General features: G+C 42.7%; 1 protein-coding gene across 13 annotated transcripts in view; it reads left to right on the plus strand.

Annotated features, from left to right (window-relative positions):
• PHACTR1 (phosphatase and actin regulator 1) overlaps positions 1 to 24,160 on the plus strand; it is a 451,342-nt gene that overhangs the window by 399,864 nt on the left and 27,318 nt on the right. For all 13 annotated transcript variants that reach the window (XM_053250895.1, XM_053250898.1, XM_053250896.1 and 10 more), the window contains 3 exons: positions 6,457 to 6,665; positions 8,883 to 9,039; positions 23,066 to 23,121. In XM_053250895.1, coding sequence (XP_053106870.1) covers positions 6,457 to 6,665; positions 8,883 to 9,039; positions 23,066 to 23,121 — 422 coding nt within the window. The remainder of the gene's footprint in view (positions 1 to 6,456; positions 6,666 to 8,882; positions 9,040 to 23,065; positions 23,122 to 24,160) is intronic.

Genomic DNA, 24,160 nt, shown 5'->3' on the forward strand with positions numbered 1-24,160 from the left:
GATAATAGCTTTTTTAATGTGGTAGGCTGCAGTAATTTGGGGATCAATTTCTGTAGCACATCTTTGAAAACTGTTTGACATGAATCCATTTACCTACACAGCTACAAACTAGAATAATTTCATCTTCAAATAATTTGTACTTCATTTCATTTGTTGTGTTTTCATTTCATTTCACATATTTTGAAAATACTCTGGTTCTTTTTGTTCTAATGAATTAGGTTTATTAGTGAATTAGGATTATTACAATGAGATTCATCTTTGTTACAATTGCTATTACAGTCTCCATTTTGTTCCTCTATATTTATTTTTTGTTGGTGGTGATAATGATCAGAGAACATAATTGAGATTAAATCAGGCACTCAGAATATTTGGGAAAAATAAATGGGCAGTTACTACAACTCTTTAAAATGAAACAACATGACAAAGAAATAAAGTGACATGGATGATGGACCAGTGCAATGTGTCTGGGGCCTAGAGTAGCTTCATGTAGTGATCACGTAGCAGCTGCCAGGTTTATTCATCAGTCATTCATGGAAGGAAAATCTGCTGAAGAACAGTGTCCTATCGAAACAATTAGGTCAACTACAGATGCTGAACATCTCTAGGTTCTCTCCCTATTGTTTCCCATTAAAGGATCTCAAGTAGCATATCTGGAAAAGACCTCCATCTGAGACTTTGGAGAATTGCTGCCAGTTGAAGTAGACAGTGCTGGACTATATGGACAAATGGTCTGACAGTCTATAGCTGAACTATGAAATGACTGATGAGAGGACTACTCAGGGTCAACATCAGAGGTCAGCCAACTCTGGCACTGACTGAGGGCTCAGGGACATCAAAAACCCATGGTTGTGCCTTGAGGCCCTGTTGGGAAAGGATGCTGGCCACCAAGAAGCACTCCAAGCTACTGCCACTACAGGGATCTTTCCCAGTCTTACCTGAAGATGCCAGAGGTTGAATCTAGGACCTTCTGCATGCCGAGCAGATACTCTACCACTGAGCAACAGACCCACTCTATCCACCACACTACACTTGTCCTCATCATGAGCCCAGTGGTTCTGCAAATCATCTTGAAGTTGATTCTAGTAAGTTCAACATTGCAACCATATACACTTAATAATTCAGTATGGCAGATGTCAAGCCTACATTGCTGCCCTATTGTTGCTTACAAAAAAAACCTTCGACTTTGAAACATCAAGTACGGGCACTGGCAGAACTAACACCACCCATCTTGTGAAGCAGAAGTGGTTCTTTATAGAACTGGAATCATATTTGACTACAGTTAATCACCCCAAGCTTAGAAAATGCATTAATCAGATTGAGTTTCTATCAATTCTTTGAAAGGCGAGGTGGCAGGGAATTCCCCACAGGGTAATTAGTGTCCCCTATGAAAGAACTGTGGCTGAGGACACTGATAGTATTTGAAGAGCTGTCATGTATATCCATCTCTGAAGACGAGGATAAAAATCCCATGTTTGAAAGAGAAAGAATGGTGAATGCACTAAGAAATGATCTTGTGTTTTTGGACAAATCCAAATTAAAATATATACTGAGTATGATTGCACAAAGAAGGGGATGGGTCTGAAGCTCAGTGGTAGAGCATCTGCTTTGCATGCAGAAGATCCCATGTTCAATCCCTGGCATCTCCACGTAGGACTGGGAAAAGATTCCATTCTGAAATAAGGATGTGCGAATCAATTCAGGTACAAAATGATTTGTACCCAAATCCACCTGTTTCAGGTGATTTGTGGACAAAACAAATCACCCCTATGCTAGCTGGCCAGATTTGGGTCCAAAACAAATCGCCCAGATTTCGGACCTGAAAAATTCATAGATTCAGGCCTCCATTTTGTGGCGATCTGTCTTGCTGTCTCCATTTTGTGCCAGGAATTATTTTTTTAAAAAATCCTGCCTTCCCAAGCTTCAGATTAGTGACATACAGTGTGCAACGACTGGCTGGCGATACCCCACTGGTTCCAGATTGGCTCATTTCCATTCAAATCTTGTGTTGCCAGGAGTGACTGACCTTGCATTGGCTAGGGGAAGGGTCAAAGAAGGGACAAGAGTGGGGAGAGTTCAAAGAAGGGATTTTCAAATGTACTTAAGGAGGCAGGCAGCTACCATTCTGCCTGTCTGCCTTGTGGGAGAAGAGAGAGAGAGCCAGAGGCACTTTGCTTTTCCTTGCCTGCCTGCTGCCTGGAGTGGATTCTCTGCTTTTTGTTCCTGCTTTCCTGATTGAGGAAAAGAGAAGATAATTTTTTACCCCCTTCCTACTGCTGAGAGAATCACTGCCTGTGCCTGCTGTCTGTGTGAATTGATTTGGGTACAAAATGATTTGTACCCGAATCCACTTGTTTTGGGTTATTTGTGAACAAAACAAATTGCCCCTGTGCTAGCTGGCCAGATTTGGACCCAAAACAAATCGGGGATGATTCGATTCAGGTACAAATTGAATCGAAAAAATCAGTTCATGCACATCCCTAGTCTGAAACCTTGGAGAACTGCTGTCAGTTGGTGTAGACCAGGCTTCCCCAAACTGCGGCCCTCCAGATGTTGCTGAACTACAACTCCCAGCATCCCTAAACATAATTTTTTGTGGCTGGGTATGCTGGGAGTTGTAGTTCAGCAACATCTGGAGGGCCGCAGTTTGGGGAAGCCTGGTGTAGACAATGCTGAGCTAGATGGACCAATGTCCTGACTCTGTATGAGGCAGCTTTCTATGTTCCTATATAAAGCTAGTGTTTAGAGTCTATGTGGTATCTTATAGTGTTCAAAGCTCTCTTTAACAATAGCCCTACAACATTATTATTATCCTTCTACTGGAGATAGGGAACTGAGACTGAGAATAGTATGCAAGTCCTCTGAGTGAATCCATTGCAAAGACAAAAATTGTACTTGGAGCATCCTGACTTCCAGCTCTGTCTCTGAGTTAGCCTCTCAATGTATAGATAACAGAAAATTAAATCAGCTTTCACCAGTTTATTCTCGGCTGATGAATTCTTTTGGAAATTGTGTACGCTTGGCCTTATTGCAAAGGATACTTTTTCATACTGTTTGTTAGGCAGCTTCTCCAGGTCATGTTTTGTCTACATCCTCTTCACGCTCAACCTACCAGACTTCCATAGAGACACTTTGCATGAACACCTCCATAGAGCTCTCTGTTTGTGACCTTCCTATGGGCATCTGGCTAGGTAGTGTTGGAGACAAGGGCTACGTGGCCTTTTGATCTAATTAACCAAGGTATAAGAATATAAGAAGAGCCCTGCTGGAGGAGAACCAAAAGTCTACCTAGTTCAGCATCCTTTTTTCCTAACAGTGACCCAACAGATGCTTCTGGGATATTAGCAGGGGCAATTATTTTTGTGTTACGGTGCATCCTGGGTTAGCTTGGGTCAGGTTGCATCAGATGTATGTAGCAGCATGTTCTGCTTACAAAATAGTTAACTCTTTTATCCCATTACCTGAAAGTGCTAGTCAGATAAAGCTAATGCAAGGCAGCAGGTACTGCAACTAACTATCTTGTGTCTCCCATGAGGGTCCTTTGGGGCAATTACTTTTGTGCACACAGGCCCATGTTAATTGCACAGTCTGGTCTATTATGCATGAAAAGTGCACATAATTTATTCTAATGCAATGATATTTCTCACCATATGACTTTAGAGTGGCATCTGTTCCCCCACAGCAATAAATGCTCCAGTTTCTGCAGTTATCAGGACACACCATAAGCAGAAAGCAGGTGATGTCATTTGCTTTTTGTTTTCAACTCTTAGTTCATAGCTGAAAGTGTAGGTTACTAAAGGTTTACCAATTACAGGAGCGGAGGGAATATAGATATCCCATTCGACTTTAAAATGGTCCGTTTGAGTTCAATAACTGTTTTCAGGAACGTACATATTCCAGATTGCCATGGGATCACCCAGCAAGAGTCTGATATCCATTAGAGCCTGTAGGAATATTATTGAGCATTTGTAAACCAGAATCCACACCTTCCCCCAATGTGTAATGATGCTGAAATATAATGGAATCTTGTTTGGCTCTGGATAGCCAAGCCCAGGAGCGTAGCAAGTTTGTAGTGGGCCCCAAGACAAGATTTTAAAATGCCCCCCCCCACACACACACACTGAAGCTCAGCTCAGGAAGTAAAGAAATCTTAAATGAGGCTGAATAGTGGTAACAAAAAGCATAGTTTTATACACACACACACACTTCCCTACAGAAAGGTTCAATCTTTGGAGGAAGGCATAGTAGGAAGGGAAATGGTTGTCATCCATTGCACATTATATATATTTGCAGGGAATTTGACATCCAATACAGAATTCAGCATCCTGATGATTTCAGATTCATTTATTTGCGATGGAACAATATTCTAGCACTTACAGAGGCAGAGGAAAGTTTAGAAATATGTGAGCCTTGTCTGCTGAACACTTCAAAAGCAATGCATTCTATTTATTAAAATATGTTTCTTCCACTGTTTGCTCTACATATGGGAGCCTCAAGACAGCTAGCAATGAGAGTAAATACAGTGAAGCAGAAGGATTACTAGTTGTCAGGAGATGGGGCTGCAATTTTCTGTACAGGTATTTTGCTATATTGATGGCTACCATGCCTGTCGGGCTAACCATGTTAGCCATCTGCCTAATCCTCATTTACTCTTCTCCCTTCATTTCCTTCTACAGCACTCTTTCCTTGTAAGCAAAGATTCAACAATTTTACAGAACCTATATTTTGGAAGTATCACAAAAAACAAGCAAACCCAAAATTAGCCACTGTGTGCAAAATAACTTAATGTGTTTACTTTGTACTGCAGAGCTTGAATTTCAGTGGAGCAGAACCGAGAGGGAGGGAAATGATACAAAATGCATACAATCCTCTGACTATTTCCCATAACCTAAAACAGTACATTTAGTAACAGAATAATATACCAGTTATTCCAGCAGAACTCACTGTCAAAATGATGTCTCTTAACTTCTGCACTCAAGAGATTAAAAAGTTGGTTTCTGTTTCCTACAGAAAAACCAGTCACTGTTTTCATAATGCATGTGGACAAAACATCTACAAGGCTGACAATTTTTAAACTATTTTGCTGAGGTGACATCTTTTTTTTGCAAATGTCTCCAAGGAAACTTATGTTGATTTTCAGAAAAGCTGTGTTTTATTTTAAATAAGTGAGTTACACCAAGCAGCATTTCTTCTGGATGTTTTTGACAGCAGTGCTGTTTTCAATTCTAGGTGTTCTAAGAAACAAACTAAAACTTACAGTAAAGATATCACAATGCTTGTTGTAACAAGTTTCAGCTTAGATTTCTTGAAATCTTTAATATATATAAACATATTTAGATATGGCCAAATAGCAAATAAACCACGTGCCTGCATGTACACTTCTTCCCACTCCCCTTTCCTTCCTGTTTGTTAAATCACAGATTTTTATGATTTTTATGAGGGAACTGTGGTTTATGCAATCCCTGAATAATTTGGCAAACACAGTGCAAGGCCCCCATGATTACTAGAGAAGCCTGCAAACAGGACAGTTCAAAAATGTTTACATCTTCTCGTACGAGGTCCTGGGTGCCATTGAGGATTAAATCAGAGATTAAGGTCTTGTACTCATTTTTAAAAAAATAATAGAACAGTTCTAGTCTCTTAATGTTTCTGAGACATTCAATCTCACTGTCTATATTATCCATTAAAGAATTGCACAGATCTGTGGGAAAGTACAGTTTGTAACAGTCAGGAACATAAGAAGCTGCCATATACTGAGTCATACCATTGGTCTATCTAGCTCAGTATTGTCTTCACAGACTGGCAGCAGCTTCTCCAAGGTTGCAGGCAGGAATCTCTATCAGCCCTATCTCGGAGAAGCCAAGGAGGGAACTTGAAACCTTCTGCTCTTCCCAGAGCAGCTCTGTCCCCTGAGAGGAATATCTTACAGTTCCCATACTTCTAGTCTCCCATTCAAATGCAACCAGGGCAGACCCTGCTTAGCAAAGGGGAAAGTTCATGCTTGCTACCACAAGACCAGCTCTCCTCATTTGACAAGTCAAATGGAGTTCTTCACCCATAATGTAAGACCAGCTTTGTAATATTTATGAAGCATATACACAACAGCAAGCCTAACCCTGGAGAAGTCATCTAGATTGCCCCTCCCTCACATTTCAGGCAGGGCATCCACGTTTTTAGTGTCTTTATATGTTTATTTGTTACTTATGAGAGTGACATTATGGGTATCAGCCAATCAGCACCCTCCACAGTCTCCTTTTCTCCATTCAAACCAAATCACACTGCAAACTTGCAGATCTGGTTTTTTTTCCAAATTCACCTGTATATTGTATGCAAGCCCACTATTCTACAAATCTTTCTTCTGTTTTCATACGCAAAGATGTTAACATGAGCTTTGACAGTAGATAATAAGTAATTTCAACGTGTATTTCTTTCTCTTGTCCTTCCTGATTTTCCCAAAAGCTCTGGTTTACACGGGGGCGACAATATCACAAAAACTGGACCTGGAGGCCTTTCAGACATGAGACAAGTGCCAACTGTTGTGATCGAATGCGATGACAATAAAGAAAATGTGCCTCATGAATCTGACTATGAAGATTCTTCTTGCCTCTACACAAGAGAAGAAGAGGATGAAGATGAAGAGGAAGATGAAGAAAGCTCATTATTTACAAGTAAGAGTCTTCCACTCCCAACTGGTATCTATTATCTCCATATCCATGCAAATGACAGAATGGCGCTATTGCACAGAGGCAGCCCTAGCACTGATTTGTGCTGCCATATTTGAAGGCTTTTGCATGATGAAGTGTCTTCTGAAAGCACCCCTTAGTGGTCAGATTGGAAGTTACCCTGTGCTTAAAACATTAACATGGGGAAACAGTCTCATCTCAAAAATAACTGTGAGAATTTGCTGACAGGAATAGTGGGGTCCAGATATGCAAGGAAAACTGCTAAAAAACTAAAATCCACACACATCTGCACACACTCTCCCACTGGCCCATCCATACACCCAAATATACTTACCCCACATACTTAAGCCTCTTTCACAACTTCCCTTCACATGGTCAGAAAATATGTGGAGGGAGAAGTGTTTGCACCACTGATTCTGCCCCCTAAATCAGTGCCTCCCCTCTCTGTCTCAGACCTCTACCATTCAGCAGAAGGTCTTAATAGGGAGTGCCTCCCCTCCACCCCCATACAGCTGTATGCATGTAGGCCTTCCACCCAGTCAGGAAACCTGCATGATTTGGGTTCCCATTCTCATGGAGAGCCAGGTATGTACAACTCTGTGCATGCAAGTACCCCTTTTCACTGCAAACACACAGACAGAAGGGAAGACTCGATGGGCATTGTGTTCATTGCTCTTGCACATGTTGGATGCATGCATAACGGGGGATGGGTTGTCTGAAAACCCTTACAGTTACTCAGAATATGGAAGATAAAACGCCTCTTCACCTCCATCAGATTCTTATAATGGTTGCTATGAATATTCCAGCTGGATTTGATGGGGCTTGATGACACCCCCAGGCCCCAATAAAGACAAGACACACATAGTTGGATGAACTAGGGCCACTTTATTAATTGACTTAATACAAATCCTGCAGCAAAGCATGACTATTCAGACTGCGGTTACCCCAAATAAGGGTCAGTTTCATATGGAGGACTGCCCAACCCCGGGCAAAAGACTGGGTTTTAGTTCCACCCGGACTGAATGCAGACATCATAATAGCAACAGGGTGAAACCCCAGTGAGTGGAGGTCAGACAGCCCCACTCACCCAGGCGGCAAAACTCTGAGTGGTGGGTGCCAGACTGCCCCCGAGTAGGGACGGATCCCAGCCCAAGGGCCGCAAAACCTACAGGGGCTGTTCCTTGGCTTACCTACGCGCCTTAAACGGTCCTCCAGTCAAACACCAGTTAATACTCTTAAACTAACCCACACTCATCAGCAAAGTGACCAATCAACAGGTGACAACCCTAACTCAGTTTCAGTGAGAACTAGGCGGGAAAAGGCCACACCAAGGCCAATCAGGTGTGACCTCAAAAATTCCTACTTGGCCCCAAATGGTGACTGGACTTCCTTCACTGAAATGGGTGGGATGGAGGGCTGTTCAGTCCAAACAACTGACAGTGAGCTCTATGGAGCCGGCTACTTAAAATGCCACTCATGAAATCTGATTGGCTAGTCCACGTCACGCGGTGGACTATAAAATGGTGGTCTCCGTGTCTGCCTCAGGGGGTGGAGAGCACAACCCCGCCCCCCGCAGTCTCATGAAAGTGGCAGGAAGCGGCTTTTCAGGCATCAAGACATTTGTGGGGCTTCCTCCCCCTTTTTAGTCCATGGGTCCAGCTCCTATCAGTCATTCCCCTCATGGGAAGATGGAAGAGGGAGTTACTTGGATGAAGGACTATGAAGTAAGGAGATGAGAGGAGAGAGCTCTTCCTTGCTCCATAGCCCTTCATCCTTGCTGCTACTGTTGCTGGAGGACCTATCAATCTCACTGCCTTCTTGCATCATGACAACAGACGCCAGCAATAGGTCTGGAGCAAGAGAGAAAGACTGACTTCTGATTAAGGCCAGGATCACCCGGCCACTTCCACATCAGCACCACCTGGAGTTATTGCAGAAAAATAATCTTTTAGGAAACACCAAAGGGAATTTTCACAGTTAAAAAGCATAGGATTTTTCTGTGCAGCTTTTGTCTTGATTAGGAGCATACTGACTTAGTAGGAGGGCTTCTGAATGAGCTTCTAGTTTGCAGCTGAGACCAACACCTGCCTTCCCAAATTTTTAAAGGCATGCTTTGAAAAGGAATGTATGTTTGTGTGATATGGTGACACACAGACAGAATCTAGATAGAATTCAGTTCTCCAAAGCCTCTTTCTACCCAAGGTTCCCTGGCAATGAAAGTCTGCAGGAAGGATTCTTTAGCCATCAAACTTAGCAACAGACCATCCAAACGAGAACTGGAGGAAAAGAATATCCTCCCCATGCAGACTGATGAGGAGAGGCTCGAGCTAAGACAGCAAATTGGGACAAAGCTAACAAGGTAAGAACCAAACAAGTTCCTATTCTTCACCTAATGGGGACCTCAGCAAACCAACTTTTTGTTCAACTTGACAATGGGCATAATCTAACGAAAGGGAAACACAATCTTCCTGTTTGAAAAAGCACATCCTTAACTCTTAACTCTTTTTAACAGGAGTTTAACTTTAAAGTGCTTATGTTTGGCTGGGCCATGCACTATGGAACTAGTGATAAGTATAGTTGTGCTATTTGAGAAGGTATCCTTAAGTAAGCCTGGAAAAGAAAACAAGACTCCTTTCTTTTGGTTTTTGTTCCAGTCTCAGTTCCCTCTCATGTGCAATATTATGACTTCAGCTACTTTATAGGGATGTCCGCGAAACGGGTTTTTCCCCCCGAAATGAAAATGTTAAAAATTGCCCACTTGCCCATTTCTTTTGTGGATTGGGTGGTAGGTAGAACCCATCATGCCCTACCACCCAAACTCCTTGGTGTCCCTAAGAGCTACCCTTGGGGAACAATGGGTTGTTTTGAGTTACCCCATTGGTCCCTATCACCGGAATAAGCTGCACTCACAGAATACACATACAAGTTTTGCACTGCAATTTGCAATGCATTTTGCAACCTTGACTTGAAGAACACTGCATAAGCATACAGTAAAAGGGAATCTGTCCCTCCCAACACAGAAGAACACACTTTTCAAACACAGTCCAAAAATGGCCAAAAAACAATCACTGACCTGGGGAGGAGTCCAAGATGGCGACCGGTCAAGTAACCTTTTCAGAGAGCTCCCTCACTGAGTTATAGTTTTAGTAAATTTCTCGGGTCTTTTGCATGCTGAATTTTACAGGCTACTGACCCAGAATCCACTGCCAGCCACAGTGCTGCCCTGAGCTGCAGTAACATCATTGGCACAAGTTGCTCTCTCACACAGTTATGACTCCACATTGTGACAGCTGCCACAGCGGCACCCTTAGCAGCAAGCATAGCCATAAGTTGAACTAAAGCAACTTCACATTTTGGCTGAAATGAAAAGGATCCTATGGGGGTTTTGGAGAAAGGTTAAAATTTTGTTTTAAATTGCCTGCTTGCCCGTTTCTTGTGCGGGTTGGGTGGTAGTAGCATCCATCATGCCCTACCACCCAGTACGCTTTGGTGTCCCTAGGAGCTACCCATGGGGAATAATGGGGTGTTTCGAGTTTCCCCATTGTTCCCTATGGCTGAAACACTCAAAACCATTCGAGTTTTGTTTCGCTGAAACAACCGATTCACCTGCTGTTTTGACCAAACATTTTGGCCATATGCATTTATGTTTCAAGCTCAAAACAAAATGCAAAATCCATTTCATGCACATCCCTACTTCTAGTTATATGCTAGCATGTGTACAGTGTATGCTGATCCACAGCTAGTAGGCAGATTTTTATTCAAAAAATTTCATATTCCAGTTATTCTTATTCTAGAATTGTTTGTTCTAAATGTGCAAAATGTTGCTGCCTTAAGATTTAACATATGTAATGTATTGGCAGAGGGGTGTTCTTACTCACTTTCTCATTTCTAAGTCATTAGAAAGCATTGCTTTCCAAGCTTTTCTGTACTTAAATGAGAGTTAGAGTCTCTCCTTAGTCGTTTTTTTCAGAATTGTATGTCAGTCGGGCTCTTAGTAGTCTAGTAACAGAGTAGTAGTAGCATGTCAAATGACCTCAGTTAGGTAAAGAGATCCAGAACTAAGAAAAACATCAGCGTGATTTGCCAGCAGAGCCAAAAAACCATATAGGGCATGGTTCCAAATTATGTCACTTCACTTTGATAATATTGCTGTTGGGGAAGAACACCCTGAGACTAAAAATTAGATTGCATTGTGTAAATCTGACCCTGAGACATATTTCCATTAGAAAAAAGGCACCAAAGAGACTTTTCTTTAACAGTTTTCTTCCAACAGATACTGCAAGATTATATAGAGAACATAATCCAAAGATAGCCAGATGTGACAAATAGGGGGCAGATAGCCCTTTGCAGTCTAGTGATCCATTTCCATCTCATCCTGCTACAGTTTGTAGGAACTTTAAAAAATGCTGTGGGCTGAGTTTTTTAAATTGACATTTTTGCCTGTATGCTTCCAGGGTTTCACATGCATTTGTAGATGCAGAACAGCTGCTCTATTCACATAGTGCCTCTACCAATCACTCAATCCAATCATTAAACCAGGATCAAATCTTAGCCATAAGAAACCCAGGATGTTGCAGCCTATATTCTTCTACTGTTCCAGGCACCTGCAGCAATTTGCTTCACAGGCACTGTATTGTGCTGCACCTGCTCTCTCCTTATGCACACTGTGATCAGAACTGTGTGACTCCATCTTTCTAAGGCTGGTGTGTGGATAGACACCTCATGTGACAGCAGGCAGCTTTCCAACTCTGTGATTCTATGATAATCCCATGAATTACTCTGTTGAGGATGTGCATGTATATATGGCATTCCCTTAAGCACTGCCTTGCTGAACTAGACCAAAGGCAACCAGCCTGTTGCCTTTCCAAATCCTGCAAGCAAGAAGTGAAGCCAAAAGCCCCCTCCTCTTCTTTATTCTTCAGCATCTTGTACTCACAGGAAAAGTGCTTATAAACATAGAGGCTCCAGTTAGCTGTCACATGATTTGCTGTTAGTGGTAGACCTGTCCTCCATAAAATTGTCCTGTCCTTTTATTTGAAAGCCTGCTGAGTGGTTACCTCCACATCATGTGTCTGTGAATTCCATAAGCTGATTATACATTGTGTGGTTTGTCTTTCTTGAACCTGTTACCGATGGCTGACCTTTGCCCACCCACCACCCACCCCAAAGTTCTGTTGTTATAAGAAAGGAAGAAACATCTCTTCCATCACTCAGAAAGCGACAGTCAGTCCGATACTGATCATAGGTATTCCTCTTGAGTACCTTCATAATACTCCTGCAATGCGAACATCACATCATATTATGTGATAATGTGCCAATTTAGCATTTGGTGCTAAGCACTGATTTGCTAGCACAGCTCATTAGAATATTTGGATGGTTTCTTTATTCTCTAATAATATTTCCAAAACTTCATTATTACATCTGTCTTTCTCTGTCCCTAAGGAACTGTCACATAATCATAGGAACATAGGCATCTGTCATATACCGAGTCAGACCCTTGGTCCATCTAGCTCAGTATTGTCTACACAGACTGGCAGCCGCTTCTCCAAGGTTGCAGGCAGGAGTCTCTCTCAGCCCTATCTTGGAGATGCCAGGGAGGGAACTTGGAACCTTCTGCTCTTCCCAGAGCAGCCCCATCCCTTAAGGGGAATATCTCACAATGCTCGCATGTAGTTTTCCATTCAAATGCAACCAGGGCAGACCCTGCTTAGCAAAGGAGACAATTCATGCTTGCTACCACAAGACCAGATCTCCTCCAGTGATGTTGATCTCAAGCTGGATTAAGGGACTAAAGCCTTCTTGGTCCTTTGTGAAGATTTTGCAATTCTAATAACTTTTCTAAAGGACTTGCTCCATTCTAAAGAATGTCCCCAAAGTTTTGGAACAACTGGCTGATTAAATTACCTACATTATTTGCAGGAGGAACATGAAACACAGAACAAAAACATTTTTAACAGAAGTCTTCTAAGGAAATAATTATCACTGTCAGCTCTGAACAAGAGCTGTGAATCCTCAAAAGAAGGCTGATTTAGATATGTAAATGTTTTATATAAACGCTTCATGCTCTTTAGCTTAGGAGCAGCAAGCATTAGTTGAGGCAGCTGACAGATCAAAATTAGGCCTCATGAAAAAGAGAGATTGCTATGATGAAAAATAAGCTCACTGGCTGATATATTAAAACCCTTGTCTCTGACGTATTGCAACCTGAAGAACCAATCTGTCATAATTATTGAAGTGACTAAAATATGAATCTGAAATAATCCTGGGAGAAAAAGTGTTTAGCTTCTTTTTCCCCCTCCAAACTGTTTGCCAATTGGTGGAGGGAGGGAGAAAAAGTGAGCAGTGTATGGAGGAATGGTGGAAGAATATGGGCCCTCCCCAAAGGGAGGAGATATGGAAAACCAGCTCTTACAAGGTACAGCTAGAGCCAGAAGTGTCTTCAATTGGACAATTTAGAGCACCTGCCCTTATCACATCTCTTTAAAGTAATTTGAGTGATTTTTAAACATAATTTAATAATTTCATGTTTTAAAAGGGCCATAATTTAATTTAATTTAATTTAATTTAATTTAATTTAATTTAATTTAATTTAATTTAATTGAGATCTGCAAATATGCAGCTAGACATTTTGACTACTCCAGAACCATTTCTCCAAACTCTATTCTGATTTCTTGGGACCCCTATCCCTCAACTTCATAATATTCAGCCTAAAGCCCCCTGGCTACAAAGCTCCCATGCAACCTGTGTACAGATGATACAGAGCCTTGGAGGTAGTAATGTGGAGCTATCCATGCCTGTGGTAGACACACTTTGTTTTTTGTGACAATCCATTGGGCCAGTTTGGGTAATAGAATAGCAGCCCCCATTGGATATCATTTGTTGAAAAGTAGGATGGAGATAGGGGTGTGTGTGTGTGTGTGTGTGTGTGTGTGTGTGTGTGTGTGTCTGTGTGTGTGTGATGAAATAAGCAAATAAATAACTAAGTCTCTTGCAGCCCTGCATGTTCTGGGAGCCATCTGCCCTCTAGTCAAAACTAGCAATAAATACTAGACTCACAGACCTAAAAAATAATTAGGAAGATTAATTCTAAAGAACAAATTAGGAAAAATAATTAGGAAATATTTTAATGCTAAGTGACTAAAACAAGATTTTTAGGTGAAATATAAACTTCTTTATCACATGTATATCCTTCTTTCAAAGCATTCAAGACCACATATGTTTTTCATCCCTACATTTTTTCCCGCAATAACTCTATGAGATAGGTCAGACTGAGATAATGACTAGCCCAAAGTCACCCAGTGCGCCTCATGACTGAGCAGGGATTTTAACTCAGTCCTCTCCACACCCTGACTCACGCCCACCCACTGCACCTCACTGCTTCATCTTGTTCTTTGACGCTCAGATAATCCTCTTGGCATTGAGGAAAATAACCATATTGACATTATCTGAAAAAAATGTAGGCAAAATGCTACCTGCTGCTGTGAATAACAGCATTCATCTTGAAGAGATTATGTGCCTTTCAACAGTCTGCGTGTTCTGTGGGACATTTCACACTCATGTGGTAAAAATCATTCCAAAAAGCTGCAGTTCCTTACAGCTGAACATCTTTAGGAAATAAAAATGTTCTTATTTTGGCTGTTTATGTTTCCCCCAGGGCTGTTTCAATTTAAAAAAAAACACTGCGTAATACACAGCACAGTTGGGGAGGCACTGGAATGCAATGCAGTCTCAATGATTTTCACTGCGTCATGCTAGAGCCACAATGACTCAGAGTGGTTTTGACATCCCCTCTTACAAGCAAAGGGGGTGGACCCTATGGGGTTGAAAAGGGAGGGTGGTGGAGCAGGCAAGAGGTTACTTTATGGGCCATGGCAGTGGCATGGCTCTTTGGTGGCGACAGCAGGCCAGGAGCAACCTAGGCCCCTCCGCCGCTCCCCGCATCAGCGCAAGCCAGTGAGGGGCCGTTTCGCATGGAGGCCCATTCTGATGCCTAGGGGAGCCACCACGGCCCACTGCTGAAGAGCTGTGCCATGTAAGGTGACCTCCTGCCCACTCCCCCGCCCTCCCTTTTTCAGCCCATAGGGTTACCCCCTTTGCTTTTAAAGGGGAATCCTTACCGGATTCCCCTTCGCAAGCCTGTAGAACCAGGCCAAACTGGTTCGCCCCTGTTCTAGTGCAGAACCGAACTGCCAGCAGCTTGTAGATCAGGCAGTTTGGTTTGAGTTGGGTTTGAACTTGAACCAAACCGCCCAGAGCAGTTCCATGCTCACCCCTAGTTTCCATCGGGTAATTGCCAGGAGCAATGAGTGGCAATAACCTGCAAGGGCTCATTCTTTGGGGACTAACTGCAGCAGTTATGCATATTCAGATGTTTGAGGGAAGGCTTTCATTATCAAGTGAATTCTCTAGAGGGCTATTTTATGACACAATAAATATGGAAACTGGATGGATCAAGACATCTTCCTCAATGAAGAGCTTCCGTTTCTGAATTAGCACTTTCCCCAGCATTCAAACAGCAATATACTGTTGCTGGGGAAAGGCCATTATTTCCCCAGCTAGTGGGGCTATTTTAGTTGGAGTTCCATGGGGAATATGGCTTTATGAGTGTCCAGAGCACCTCCTAGATTATTACAGTGCAGATTATAAGCAACACATAAGTAGCTACTCAGAAAAGAAGCACAAACACAAACCCCACCTGACTAAAAAAATTAAAAACCATTCAGGTGGATCAAGAAGAAGAAAGTAATTATATGAAAGAGGATGGCTACATAGGTTTTGAAAACTCTACGGATTTCAGTAATTCTCCCATAAAAATTCTGCTTGCCTGCCTGCCTGGGTTATTGTTGCTGTGAAATCCATGTGTGTTTTTTAAAAGAGGCAACTTTATTATTTCATAACCTTCTTGTGGTTGCACTGAGCAGGTTGTCCTTAATAAGGCATTGTACTCAGACAGTCATAAACTTGCTAGGGTTATAAAACTGTCAGTTCACTGAGTGTTCAAGATTCAATTCAGATTGTATAGATGTTCTTGTCAAATTGCCTTGACATCATATAATGCATGCATTTAGTTTTGTTTGGGGGGTTGTTTTTTGTTTTTGTTTTTTGCTTTTTTCAAATAAAGCTGCTTTTGCCTAGGCAGCTTCATTTTCTTGACTTACTGAATTAAGGAAGTCAACAGCTGCATAATTCAAGATTGTTTAATGCAGATTGAGTACTCCTTTATACATTTTAACCAGTCTGATATACAGTGGTTGCAGAGGCTTTTAATTTTCTCAATGCAAGATTGGGCAGACGTCAAATTGACCTTAGTGAAAATGAATAACAAACCAAGTGGCTAACGTTATTCCAATTTAATTAATCCAGACTGAAAACAAGCTGGTCTTCTACATAGGATGTTTGTTTGCAATATGATGTTACCTTTTTTGTTTTTAAATAGGATACACACCAAATTTTTGATGCATGCTCAAAACTCAATTTTCTGTAAAATCTTTAAAAACTTCCTCTGCAATTGACAATGAACTTTGGGGTGCAACATGTCAAGCCAGGACTACAGGGTAATCCTAATAATCATGTATTTTAAATCTCTTTAGATAACACAAGCCCAGTTTGTTTCTTCCATTAAAGCCGTCTGTTGGTATTATATAGAAAATTAAGAAATACATTTTCCTTCTCTATGTTAAACATTCTACTTGGTGTAAGGATTAAAAATCCACTTTCTGTTATAAACCATTAAAAAGATCCATATAAAAATGAATACTGAACTATTTTTATACTGAGGTTTTTGTTGTGTGTTGGGTTTTTTTGGGGGGGGGGTGTTTTTAAGCCTTGCCTTCATCATTCTAAAATATATTGCCATTGCTATTTCTTCTAGTCAGCCACAGGCGTTTTGATTAAACCAGTCAGTAATAAAATTCAAGAAATTTCTCTGCATGAAATAACCTATACATTCTGAAGTTTGTGATGGTTTTCCATGCAGTCAAAAGGCCCTATACTGGAACTGAACCAGAAATCCACTGGCAAAACCCTAGATGTCATGCCCTAGATGTGACGTATCTTCCTTGAATAAAACAAGATGATTGAGCCAAATCAAGAGTTTACAGGTGTGTTCCAAACAAAAGGCCAACTCTCATCTTGATCTCTGTGGCAAAACAAAATAAGTAATTGGAGAAATCCAGATTCAGATACATTTGTTAGGGATGTGCACATAACCGGGTGGGAGCGGCTCGAAGGGGTGGGGGGTAGGACTTTAAAGGTGGGGGAAGGTGCACTTACCCCTCCCCCCCTTTTCCCCACCAGGTGCAAGAGTCATGTAAAATCTTTCAGGGTGGCAGTCTACCTCCCTGCCACCTCTTCCCCTCTTCAGCTGAAAGTGGCCAGAAGTACCAGGCACACGTGTGCACGCCGAGCGCACATGCACGTCCTGATCGCACGCAAGTCCATCTGACGTGTGCGCGCACACACGCACGGTACTTCTGGCCACTTCTGGCTAAAGAAGGGAAGGAGTGGCAGGGAGGTACACTGCCGCCTCAAAAGATTTTACAGGACTTCAGTGCCAGCAGGGGGAAAGTGGGGGGAGGGGTAAGTACACCCTCCGCCGCTCTTAAAGTCTTACCCCCCACTACCACTGAACGTTCGAACCAGCCAGTATTCAAACCTGTTTGGAGGCCTGTAAAAGGGCCTCCAAAAAGGTTCTTGCACATCCCTAACATTTCTCTTTCCCAAGGTGCAATCCAGGTGCATCTGGTACTTCCAAGCAGTAGGATGTTTCAGAGGCAGCCATTACACTGAGGCCATTTCCTTGTAAGGAAGACTTGTGGCACTTTTGTAATATCTATTCATTTACGGCTGCACATGTTGAGCATGGGAGAGCAGACAATTATCCAAACAGATGGTGCTAGTTTTTAACCAAGTGTCATTCCCTACAAATAAAACAGCATCTGCATGGAGCCCCCAAGAATCCTTATTCCAGCCATTTGCAAAATTCACCTGTGTCTGCTTCATTGACCACAGTGCAACTCCCAACTGTTTCTACTGCCCCTACCTGACTGTTTGGTGTGTATCCTACCTCAGTAACCACCATCCATCAATGCTTATTAAAGAAACATCTATCATTAAAATTCATTGAGCAAGCATTTTCAGCTATCACTAGAAATATCAACAATGCTCATTATCAAGTTGAACAAAAAAGGTCATCTTTTCACTTGACATACCACAATTGCATTTCCATCTCAAAACTCTTATGTCTCAAGTTATTAGCAGTCTATAGCCTGTTGTGAACTTTACCTGTTGCAGCATCAATTAACAGATTAAAAAATGCTTATCTACAGATGTAAATATGCTTATAATGACTCCCAGCAACCACCTGTAACTAATGCTTCAGAAAATTATCTCCACTTATTATATCCTTTAGCCAATTTGGTTGTGCTCTGACTTGTTTGGGGATGAGAGGAGAGAATAGTATCTAATTGCAGACATGCCTGAAAACATGCAGTAGCATTACTCATGTCTTCCAGTCCCCTGATAAACTAATCCTAAAAGTTGCTGCTCCAGCAAGTAAGAGCGCTAACTGGTTCACCAGCACATCATCACTGAAAAAGAATGTGTTCATCAGGTTTGATATTCTTATTGCAGGCCTGACCGGTAGCTGTTACTTCAAAATATACTAGCTGTCTGTGAATTTGTGTAGTCAGTTGGGCTCAGACTTGTTGGGGAAGGCAGCCCTTTTCAATTATTTGCACCACAAACATGCCCTAAAACAGTCCTAAAATTCAACCTCTAATCTTCTAGTCTCTTAATGATCCAATTCCCATGCCCCTCTACATGTTTACATGCTAGGGTGGGTTGGATTATACCCCTCCCACAATCTGGCCTATCATGTGGAAGGGAGCAAGTGCACACCTGCCTTCCTCACTCACCCAGTGTGCAGGCTCCACCTCTCCTGATGCTTCACATCCACATGGGGGCAGAACATCTGGATGTGGCCCAAGCACATAAAAATAAATATCATGCAGGTGATCCTCCAGGAGAAAAAAATCAGGAAAATTTGACCATACAGTTTTGGCCTACATACTCGTACATTGCACATGGCCAATACCTGTTCATGTTCAGGGCTAATAGAGCTGAGGCTGGTGTACTGGGTGGGTAGAGAGGGCAGGTTCACACTTCCTTCCATGTGAGTAGGAGAAGCAGTATTGTCCACTCTGGCCCACTTTGATGAATGCATGTGGACAGAGTTCTTCAAATAGACAGAGGTGCACCAATTGCTGCCTAAGAGTCACATGCGCCAATGGCATTATGTCAGCATTGAAGGGAAGTCACATTGTCAGGCTTGCAATGCTGTTATAATTAGGCAATAATTTAACACCATCATGAGCTACAAACCTTCCATCCATGGTTTGTCAGCTTTATTGCAACACTGGGTTTTGGAAAGGATCTCTGAACTGCCTTTCCAGCTTTGGTTTTGCTAGAAATCTAGGGTTTCCCCCCACTTATGCCTGGAAATGGGTGTTTTTAACTTATTTTTGCATCTAAGCTATGCAAAGTTTTTATCTTCTTGTCCATTTTTTTTCCCAGTGAAGTTCAAGAACCTCTTAATGTTTTCGTGAAAATGGTTACTCATTAGCCAGGATATGTAATAAGCATTCCTCCTTTTTGCAAGTTATTCTAATGAGGCTTCTGAAAAGCCATTATGCAACACATTGCAACTCTACAATAGAGCTACACATTGCAATGCTAAGTGGTACAGCTTTATATTTTTATTCCCAGGCACAGTTGCATCTAATTGCTTCACAGTCCTAAGGTGAACTCGCTACACATAATATTTGTAACACTGGTTGCACTGTAAGGATAATCGTCATGATTAGCAGTACTTACTGATACAGAGCTCTCTGTTTTCAGAGGGTTCAGTAAGTACCAGTTCATTCTAAATGAACATGTAGTATTCCTGACCCTTTTAGCTCTTTTCTAATCAGTTTATTTTCCATAGATGTGGTTCCAGAATTTGAGTAAGTAGTGTGGCCCCGATTCTCTTTTAAATTTGGCATACTCTGTACAGTTTCTGAAAGCCCTTATCAACAACTACTTTTTAATGGGACCCATATTTTAAATTGATCAAGGACTGAAGGGTGAACAACATTAGTCCTGTGCAAATGATGAGCACCCTCCACAATCATTGGACTCATGAGAGGCGGAGCAGGATCGTGCTGCTGGCCATGCCCCCAACCTCAGAGCACTCATCATTAGTGTGAGTGGGCCCTATATGTATACAACTGTGAACACATAGGGTTTCTCCATGTATTCAAGAACCCTGGCACAATCAGGCTTCCCAATCTCATGAAAAAGTTCTAGATGTGTAGGCTCAGCAGTGCCGGCCCAAGGATTAGTGGTGCCCTGGGCAAAGCCTGGATTTGGCACCCCCTTTGCCCACACGGAAAGGTGCTTCCCATTGGATGGGTGGTCCCCATCGTCTGCCCAGTTGCCCACTTGCTCTTCTTGCTGCTCAGCCGCAATGATGTTGCTGTGGCATGTTATAATGATGTCACTGCGGTAACATGGTTGTAATGCACCGCAGCAGACCGACTGCCCAGAAGCAGCCGGTAGCAGCAGGCAGAGGCAGTGAGGAGAGCAAGTGGATAGCCAGGCGGGCAACAAGGATGGGAGTGCCCGCTTGCTCTGACACGAGGTGTGTGTGTGCATGCCTGGGGGATGGGTCACCTGCACAGATGGCACATGGCCCATGCCATCTGTGCCCCTTCCCACCTGGCACCCTAGGTGACTACCTAGTTTCCCGAGCAGACTGTGAGGCTCAGTGTCACAAGGCAGCATCCTTGGGTAACTGCTGAGGGTCAAGTACCTCAAGAGGCCCACTACAGACATCTGCCCTGGGCCTGCAAGGAAGGTTGCTGTCTGGTGGTTGGGTTCACTCCCGTCCTTACCTCAGCAGTGGGTATTGATGGTGCAGTGGTATTTGTCACTGCAGCAAAAGCAGGAGAAACAGCAGCATTCTAGCCAGTGGATGTCTGCTGGGCGGTAGATGCCTGTAAATGTCCCTGGGCCCATGAGAGAAGGGGGTCGCTGGTTGGGAAATGTCCTACTCTTTGCTTTCCCTTCCTGCCTTCCTGACTCATTGGCAAAACTCCAGCCAGGTTTCTGACTGGAGCATGGGGAGTGTGTGGTATTACTTGCATAGGAACAAGAGAAAGGGCATACCAATAATGTTTTGTTTTTCATCATGTCCATATAGTTAATCTGCAACAAAGACATGGGGGCTGGGGGGGAAAGAATACTGCTTTCACAGCACCTTTCACATCACAAGGCTTTTTTTTCCATCCTTGCTACACTCCTGCTGACATCTACAACTTTCCTCCACACAACATAGTGCAGTACTGCTACATATCTTGGTTCCTTGTGGGGAAAAAGATGGTGGGTTGACATTGTTATTTCACCTGCTGCTACTGCAGTGACAAAAGAACTATAAACTCGCTATACTGCCAGGTCCTGCCACCAAGGGGGGGGAGGGGTGCATTAGGGTGGAGTGGGACCCACAGAATGGCACGGGAGGGTTCCCTCAAGCCTGTAGCTCACCCAGTGCCTAGAGCATGTTCACTCTAAAATTGAATGCATGAGTGTTTAGTGCCAAAAGAAAAAAGAAAGCTGCCCCTAAAGGAGCTATTTGCCATCACAACAGCTATTTGTAGCAAGTAGCTGCTTCAGGGCTGGTTTTTGGCACAAAAACTGCACAAGAGTTTACTTCCCCTTCCTTGAGCCCTGCAGTCCCAATCAAGGCTGAGACTCCATAAAGATTTGTTGTTGTTATGAATAATAAGCTTGTAAGCATGCTACTCAATAGGTTTAGGTGAATGTCTAGTTTGACCCTAAGGTGCCAATGAAAGTGAAGGTAATACGACCAGAGCAACAAATCAGGAACCTAATTAACTGGACAAACCACATTGGCAGGGGTGCAGCTACTAATGCCCAAAGGTTTTCCAAAACAACTGGTCCACCAGGAGAGTGGGCCCTCCAAAGGCCCTCACCAGGCTCTCTACACCGCCGCCCCTTGCCGCAGCTCCTCACTGTTCACCCTGACTCCTCACCTCCTGCATCTGCCCTCACTGCTGCCCACAGCTGCCTGCTGCCAATATTCACCACTGAAAAGCAAGAAGGGTCTGTTCTGTTCCTTTCTGGAGAAAGGAATGGAATGGGACTTCCTTGATTCCCAGCAGCCGCCAAGCCAGATGGGAATGGAGCATGCACATTCTCCTTGCTTCACAGTGGTGGATAATTAGTATTGGGTGGCAGTGGCAGCCTGCAGGAGCAGCAGCAATAGTGGGGTGACTGCCGCTGACCTGGTAAGGAGAAAAGGCACACACCATTGGCTGGGGGCATGTGTGCTGCTTGGGAGGAGGGCACTGGAGCAGGGGGCAGAACACAGGCCCCTGCTGCCCTAGCTTTTCCAGTGCACATTGAAATGAATGGGTATGGGGGCAGAGCAAGTGTTCCTAATCTCATTCATTTAACTGGGGTTTGCTCAGGAGAATTTCCTGGTGGATTCTGTCCTGGAAGAGTAAGTTTGGCAGCTGCATTCTAAACATCTCTAAATGATCACTCATGGCCCAAAAAGAACTACAGTTGAAGACAAAACTCCCATTGACTTGAACAGGGAGAGACTGGAGACCATTCTCTTCTGATGTCATCTCCATGGACAGCTTTGTTTCCCTAACACTACTTTTCCCTGCTTCTTCATGGCATTTGTGTTGGGGGGGGGCGTGCTTTCATGACACCCTTTGCATCATACGCTATATTTGCTGTGGCTAAACAATATGCAGGTTGGCTGAAGAGCAAATTCAGTGACTGTCATTCTGAACTTGAATCAAGGTTTTCAGGGGAAAGTGAGGACTGAGGAGGCAAAGAAGAACTGCCATTGTTCAGGGCAGGCTAACTATGCCTAGTTGTTTGTCTGGACTGTTAGCTGCCTTTGTTTTCACAGCCTCTTCAGACAAGTAGGGTACAGTTTGGAAGCTCACACAAACATAGGGAAGGAGGGACACAGAGCTAAGCTTGTCATATTTGTGAAAGTCAGGAAGGAGGCATGGAAGGAAGGAAATTAAGTAAAGACATCTGCATCGTCTAATTCTCAGCCAATTTGCCTGAGGTGGAGATGGAAGAGGCATGCCTCATATGATACAACATGTTTGGTTTCCCCTTCGTTGGCAATAGAGGAAACTACCAGTGGATGTTATGCTCAGTTATATTGAGACATGCCATCTGTATAAGAACAATGTTATCGTCTCTGTTTCTCCATGATGGGGTAAAGAGTAACTCTTCAACACACTGAATATTGGAACATGTGATATGGTCCAAAAATTGATCCTGGGCTTTTTCCGCAGACGACTGAGCCAGAGGCCAACTGCTGAAGAATTGGAACAGAGGAACATTCTGAAACGTAAGTCATTGCAAGCTTGAATGCAAAGACTGTGTAAGGGCTAGGAATAGTGAGTAATCCTCTCATGTAGTATGTCCAAAGAGGCTCATTTGGACTAGGGACCATCTTCAGCCCTCTCTGCTTCTGCCAGACATATTGTATGCCTTTTTAATAATTTTCTATAAAGCTATATTTATAATGGCTATATATAACAAATATCCACATTTTTTACTTTGACATTTAAGTGAGAACATATTTGGGTTACAGGTAATCAATCAAGAAAATCTAAGTTAAGGGCCATCAGTTACTTTTTTGTTATTAATTTTGCAGCAAAGTTACTCAGATTTGAATAGAACCATTTGTAATTTATGGACGGATTTCTAAGTTGTCATTTTCCAAGCTGGCTAATAACTTCCTAGTGAGTTTGTATTCACAAACTCATCATTATATCATTATATTTTAAAGCCACAAAAAATTACACACAAAGGCAAACTTGGCTTATATCACAATGGGGCATTTGCTATGCAGCTAGAATTAATCATTATATCTCAGCCTGAGCAAAATATATTTGAATTATAAATGGTTAAAGTTGTTTAGCTATGCATAATTAATATAAACTCAAAACACAGTGAAAATAAACCATTAAAACCCTATTGATTTAGGATATGATCCTAAGCGCATTTACTTGAAAATAAACTCCAGTGAAATAAGTAGATCTTGTGTCTCAGATCAATGGTTGACATTCCACGCAGCAGGATGCCAGCATTAGGGACCTACCAGGACTGCTGTGGAACATGAAAGGGAGCCCCAGTGATGTAGCACAACAAAGAATTTCACAAGTTAAAATAGCATCTTGGCAGTTCCGCAGTGCTTTTTCCATTGTTTCCAACAGGAGTAGTGCTGTGCAACTGCCTCGATGCGGTTTTAAATTTTTGCACAACTGCCTTGTTGTGCTACCCCATCAAGGCTGCACTTTGTGCAGCAGCCCCAGTGGTCCCTAATGCTAGTGTTCTGCTGTGCAGAATGTCGGCCACTATATGCAGTGCATCAGAGTCCTGTT

The sequence above is a fragment of the Hemicordylus capensis genome, chromosome 4 (assembly GCF_027244095.1).
Source record: "Hemicordylus capensis ecotype Gifberg chromosome 4, rHemCap1.1.pri, whole genome shotgun sequence".
In the NCBI taxonomy this organism is placed as follows: domain Eukaryota; kingdom Metazoa; phylum Chordata; class Lepidosauria; order Squamata; family Cordylidae; genus Hemicordylus; species Hemicordylus capensis.